The following is a 6,000-nucleotide window of genomic DNA, read 5'->3' as shown; positions in this document are numbered from 1 at the left end:
AGGGGTGCTCGTACAAAGGTTCAATGCTGTGTTGTATGCGGCAAGCCTGGCCATAATGCACGTACTTGCCAGGAGGCTGTAGAATCGTCTGATTCGGCTGTTTCTGATGTAATTAGAGTTGATTTCTAGTGTTGTTATGTTGCAATTGAGGATAGTTGTTGTAGGGTGGTGGAGACTGTACGACTCGCTTATATGTACGACTCGCTTATAATATACGTTACTTGATTATTTTAATAGTGGGTAGAACTTCTGTTCTCTCTTTTTACATTACACTCAAGAGCTTTTCTAGAAGAAAAAAATTAATTATTTATTATTTGAAATTTATTAATATTAATTAAGTAACTTGTAATATTCTATCAGTTTTTAACAAAGTATAAATAGACTTTTTGGTATTTTTATAGGTACTAAAGATACTATCCATATATAAAGCTTTATAAATCTCCTAGTTTAAAGTTTAGTTTTTTAGTTTAATATAGTAAATAAAGTTACTATTGAAGTATATTTTATATACCTATAGTTTCTTTTATCTTATTATGTTTTGAACTATTTATTAACTAAAACATAACTAATCGATATCGACAATACAGAGGCCTGCGAAAAGCTCTCGGGAACTGATTTACAGTATAATTCTCCATCTAAACTGCAGAAGTCTTCGGTCTATGACTCCGACCGTAAGAATGTCTTGAACACCGGAGCATCTGTGCAGTCCTCCCACGGATAGCCGATCTTCTTGAGGAATGTTTCTAGTTCGCCAATCTCCTCGTTCGGGCAAACGATGCCTGTCAAAACCTGCCCAATATCACCACCGTGGTTTCTGTACTGGAACAGACTGATGTTGTATTTGACACGCAAGGTCTGTAGGAAGCGCTCAAGAGCACCGGGCCGTTCTGGGAATCGGAATGTGTACAGACGCTCGTTAGGCACACTAGAACGACCACCAACCATGTATCGAATGTGACTCTTTGCTAACTCGTCGTTGGACAGATCGGTGATATCCATGGTGCCGGACTGCTTGATGCGGCTGATAACCGACTGCAGTTGCTGTGCGCGTTCACTACCAACGGCGGTTAATGAGATACCCAGGAGCACATTTGCTTCAGTTGGGCTGGCGTAACGATAGCTAAACTCGGTGACAGAGTGAGGCATGACGGCGTTGATGAGTTCAGCGAAGGCTCCAGGGCTTTCTGGGATGCGGGCTGCAAGTAAAGCCTCTCTTCCCTCGCCGTACGTAGCACGGGCTGCAACAAAGCCCAAGCGGTCAAAGTTCATGTTTGCGCCGGATGTGATGGCCACGACAGACCGTGTAGGATCCGGGGTTGGATTGGCGGCCACCCACTTCTTCAGACCGGCAATGGCCAAGGCACCAGCTGGTTCAATGATAGACCTGGTATCCTCAAACATGTCCTTGATAGCGGCACAGGCCTCGTCTGTGGTTACCCGAACCATTTCGTCCACAACCTCCTGACAAATACGGAACGTTTCCTCGCCCGTAATCTTGACCGCGGCGCCATCGGCGAACAACCCAACATCCTTGAGAAGCACACGCTCCCCCTTGTCGAGAGACTGAGTCATCGCATCCGCGTCGTACGTTTCCACGCCAATGATCTTGACATGCGGTGCAATACGCTTGACGTACACACCAACGCCGGCGATCAGGCCGCCTCCACCCACGCAGCAGAAGATGGCATCAAGCTTCTGCAGGTTTGTTTGTGAGAGAATCTCCATACCGATAGTTCCTTGGCCGGCAATAACATAAGGGTCGTCGAACGGGGGAATGTTTATCAGGCCATCCTGCTTTGCCCGCCGAGCACATTCCTCCTTGGCCTCGTCAAAGTCGGCGCCGTGAAGAACAACGTGTCCGCCCATTCTCGATACATTGAGATGCTTGATGCTTGGTGTGCCCTTGGGCATCACAATAGTGGCTGGGATTTTCAACCTGCGGGCCGAGTAAGCAACGCCCTGAGCATGATTGCCAGCGCTGCAACAAACGACACCCTTCCAGGACTCGGTAGCGTCAAGATGAGCCATCTTGTTGTACGCTCCTCTGAGTTTGAAACTGAATACCGGTTGCTCATCCTCGCGCTTCAACAGGACCTTGCGCTCCAGTCGGTTGCTCAGGCCAACGGCGTGCACCAAAGGAGTTTCTTTGCACACCTCTCTCACCCGCGGGTAGGAAATGATGATAAGGCGAAGATACTGTAAACGTAGGATAATGAGCTTCTCGATCAAAAACTAAGAATGGACTCGGGGTGACTCACATCTGGGTTACCATTCGGTAGCAGATACTCGTCTGGCACGACCTTTTTCACTTCATCTTTCTTGTCTTCAGCGGGGGGCGTTGGCTTAGCGCTGTACTCTGTCAGAGCGAAGCTGTTCAGCGACATGTTCCTGGGCAAACCCCCAGCACCAAGGCCGCCGTTGCCGTTGCGGAATGCGGTGGGCAGCTGTGGCACGCCATTGACCACATAGTCACCGTTAACATGGCCGGCCGTCTGCTCTGCCACACTCCCCTCATGACGAGGTGCATTCGAATTTGTGGAAGCCATCTCAGTATGACAGTCGTTGAAGTCGCAAGAAGACTGACGATGCACACACTCTCTGTTGGGAAGGCCCCGGTCTCGGCCGACTTTTGAAGGAAAGAAAGTTTTGGTGGGTCCTGCAGGGCGTCTCTTGGCGGCCGGGGTTGGGATCCACACCGCCCGTTGCCCGCCGCCCGGGCGTGTGCCCGTTCAGATCCCCACCTTAGCTGGCGTCATGGAAATTCATTCATTCATGGGCGGGCCCGCATTGGAAACCAACCTCGAACGATTCCCCCAACGCCACCAATCATCACGACCCCCTTTTCCCAAGACCGCATTCGATCTTCTCTGGATCAGCGAGGCGGATCTTTACAATGTCGAACGGACCCCTCTCCAACCGACCCCTTCCCTCGTCATTTGACAGCAACGAGTGAGTCCCGACCACTACATATTGCTTGCCATTGTTTCCTAAAGGAGCACCACTACTTACACGCGCCCCGCCACAGTGACTTTTACAATGAGAATGGCTTCCAAAAGGTCCTTCGCCGCCTGAAGGAGGAGCCGCTCGTCCCAATCGGATGTCTCCTCACCGTTGCCGCCTTCACCAACGCCTACCGTGCCATGCGCCGCGGCGACCATGCAAAGGTGCAGAAGATGTTCCGTGCCCGTGTGGCCGCCCAGGCATTTACCGTTGTTGCCATGGTCGCTGGCGGCATGTACTACCAGGCCGACCGCCACAAGCAGAAGGAGCTTTGGAAGCTGCGGCAGCAAAAGGATGCCGAGGAGAAGCATCAGAAGTGGATCAGGGAGCTGGAAGCCCGCGATGCCGAGGAGAAGGCTCTCCAAGAACGGCTTGACAAGAGGCGGAAGAGGGCAGCTGAGCGCGCTGGTGGCACAGGCACCGAAAGTGTTGCTGCTCAGGCAAGGGCAGCCTTGAGAGTGTCCAAAGCTGGAAAACCCGAAACAGGCGAGGCCACCTCAACCGAGGCGAACCAGGCGGATGGAGGGGTGCTTGGCTCACTCGGTGGATGGTTTGGCGGATCCAAAAAGGCACCAGAAGACACAACACCGGCATTAGAGTCCAAGCCAGAAGACCCGAAGAACTAAGGGTGAAGTGGATGGCTGTAACGGCAGCTCACAGAGATCCAGGCTGCGATGTCGGTCAATGTAAGATATGTGAGATAAATGCACCTTCTCCATGAAGCTGTACTTTCTTGACAGTGATGAGGATGGTTTCTCGTTTTGATTCGTCTCATCTTGCAAAGCTGATGAGAGGGTGTATATTCCAGCACAGGTTTCAACGCTTGATGTGGGCGTAAATGAATTGTATTATGCATTACTCTCTCCCTTCTATGGAGCGCTGGCGAGCCGTTGCCATGGTTGCCATCTTCTTTATATCATACTCCCACCACTTCGATTCCCCCCTATGAGTCCAGCCATCTCTAAGAGGGCACGGTCGGCCTCGATATCACCCGTCCCAAGGTTGATTCTCCGTCTCGCCTCGGCCTCTCTAGCCTCCCAGGCCCATCGCTCGGCCTGGTGCTTGGCTTCCTCGTCCCCGCCGCAACCCCAGACCTCCAGATCTGAAATCTCGAAGCGGTCTTGGAAGTCGAATTTCCTGCACGCGCTTCCCTGGAAAGCACTACTACCTCGCGAGGTGTAGTTGTGGGTGAAACATCCAAATTCGAAACTGCTATCCATGACAAGCGATACGGGGCCCATTGATATGGTGCTTGACCGGCGATATGCTTGTGTAGGTTGCGGTGGTGGGCAGCCAAATGACACGCCGCCAATCGGGGTAGATGCCGAGGGTTTTGTGAAAGAAGCATAGTCCTTGTTGCTCGGGGATCCTCGGAAGACATCATGTACAGGCTGGAGTTGAAACAGTATCGAATCCGAATCCCCAAAGCACTCGCGATGTGTGTGCCTCCATGGTTGACTCAGGTAAACCCCAAACGTTACTCTCTCGCCAATGGCGCGATTTCCAGAGGGGTATCGCCGTGGGGGTAGTGTTGACAGGAATGCCGTCTCCGCACCACCTGCCCTATGGGTTTCATCCGGTAGACAGATCCCATGTACCAGCAGTATGGTCGGTGCTCTCCAGTTGAAGACTTTTGTTTCAAAACTGCCCATGCTGAACCCATCTTCCCCCCCTGCGTACAGTAATCGGAGCTTGCGAAAGAGAGATTCGCCGGGAATGAAGAAAGAGAGCTGCGACATGATGCTCAGGTTAAGGAGAGAGCCTTTGTCCTGCAGGAGAGGTTGAACCACGTCAGGCACGACAGTGGAGCCGCCCACGCGTTTGTGGAAGTCGAGAGTTTTGGAGAACAAAAAGTGTTCAAATAGAGGAGTGAACCCAGAGAAAACGAATGGCATCGACGAGGGGATTATCGAATTGAACCGAGAAAACCTGATGCCCGGTGAATGCTCTACGTCGAGGAAAGCCGCCACGATACAGTCAGCAACGACCCCCAATTCATCAAGCTCCTTCCCAACAACACGATTCGCATGTGAAGATAGGCTCTCCTGGGCGCCTAATGGAGCAACGAGAAGCAGCAACATGATGATCTTCTTGAAGTTGCCCGCCGGAATCAGGGCGTGATTGGGTGGGGGTCCATCTCCAAGTTTGCCAACGTTGGCATAATCCAGCGAATCCAAGGCAGCAAGGACAAGGTCGTCCTCATCCTCACAACCCAGGTCATCCTCATCATCTCCTGCAATGTCGACAGCAAAACCAGAAGCGTGTGAGGAATTAGCGGGCGCTCCTGAGCCGTCGATGACAGGCGACTTGTCCCTGTTGACATGTTCGGACAGCTTCCGGTCATAGACAGCCAGGCTCTTGAACAGCAATTTCCTCCTGTCGTCAGCACCCTTTGCTAATACCCTCTGATATCGATCGGTCATAATGGTGATGACCATGACCATTTCCTCCAAGCCCAGCACTGCTGGAGCATCTCGCAAGAATGGAAAGGCGCCTATATATGATATCATCTGAAATATAACTGGCGACACACCCAGCACATCCGGTATCTCAAGAAAGCGCGCAATGGTATCGTCTTTGAGATGGCGGACATTCTGTTCCTGGTCTGCGAGACTCTTGAAGACCTCTTTGAATGAGTAGATCTCAAGAGAGGTGAAGCATTTGTCGGCAAACTTGGCGGCCTGTGTTGAAGAAGCAACTTGGTTAGAGGGTCATGTGGAAGTGAGAAAAGACTTGGTACTTGCCAATTCCTTAGTAAACTCCTCTCGAGACGGAGGAGGCCGTCTTTGGTCTGATTGAGTTTGGCCCATGGTAACTATATGTACGGGGTGTATCGATGAGGAAGTGTAGGTTGGAGTACACGGGAAGAAGTTGGGGCTAAAGCAGTCGCCTCGTGTGCCCCACATAAGCTTCGGTTCGCACTGCTTGGCTGTGCTGGCGGCATCTTTCCATCCTTCTGTTGCATCTATGATAGGTACCGCGTTGAGGAAAGTACGGGCA

General features: G+C 51.5%; 3 protein-coding genes across 3 annotated transcripts; 1 reads left to right on the top strand and 2 right to left on the bottom strand.

Moving 5' to 3' along the window:
- Positions 1 to 609: 609 nt before the first annotated feature.
- On the bottom strand, positions 610 to 2,938 carry ILV1 (threonine deaminase). The gene is made up of 2 exons (XM_062890959.1): positions 2,259 to 2,938; positions 610 to 2,217 (listed from the first exon to the last, which is right to left on the bottom strand). The coding sequence occupies exons 1-2, from the start codon at positions 2,544 to 2,546 to the stop codon at positions 658 to 660; spliced, it is 1,848 nt and encodes a 615-aa protein (XP_062742104.1). The 5' UTR covers positions 2,547 to 2,938; the 3' UTR covers positions 610 to 657.
- Positions 2,338 to 3,626, top strand: RCF1 (Respiratory supercomplex factor 1, mitochondrial; the record flags this gene model as incomplete). The annotated part of the gene is made up of 2 exons (XM_062890958.1): positions 2,338 to 2,949; positions 3,026 to 3,626. Exons 1-2 carry the CDS (start codon positions 2,894 to 2,896, stop codon positions 3,624 to 3,626), a joined length of 657 nt encoding a protein of 218 aa, XP_062742103.1. The 5' UTR covers positions 2,338 to 2,893.
- Positions 3,627 to 3,911: 285 nt separating this feature from the next.
- On the bottom strand, positions 3,912 to 5,906 carry RTC5 (Restriction of telomere capping protein 5; the record flags this gene model as incomplete). The annotated part of the gene is made up of 2 exons (XM_062890957.1): positions 3,912 to 5,681; positions 5,745 to 5,906. 2 exons carry the CDS (start codon positions 5,904 to 5,906, stop codon positions 3,912 to 3,914), a joined length of 1,932 nt encoding a protein of 643 aa, XP_062742102.1.
- Positions 5,907 to 6,000: the final 94 nt, after the last annotated feature.

Source organism: Podospora pseudocomata, chromosome 5, assembly GCF_035222375.1.
Source record: "Podospora pseudocomata strain CBS 415.72m chromosome 5, whole genome shotgun sequence".
Taxonomy (NCBI): Eukaryota; Fungi; Ascomycota; class Sordariomycetes; order Sordariales; family Podosporaceae; genus Podospora; species Podospora pseudocomata.
Note: the sequence above shows the minus strand (reverse complement) of the source record. Positions and strands in the feature narration are given on the sequence as shown.

Bases quoted from the DNA above. Each gene is read 5' to 3' on its own strand.
- ILV1 (XM_062890959.1), bottom strand. From the start codon at position 2,546: ATGGCTTCCACAAATTCGAATGCACCTCGTCATGAGGGGAGTGTGGCA. The intron at 2,218-2,258 runs GTGAGTCACCCC...TTGATCGAGAAG, and splicing joins TACCGAATGGTAACCCAGAT to CTCATTATCCTACGTTTACA.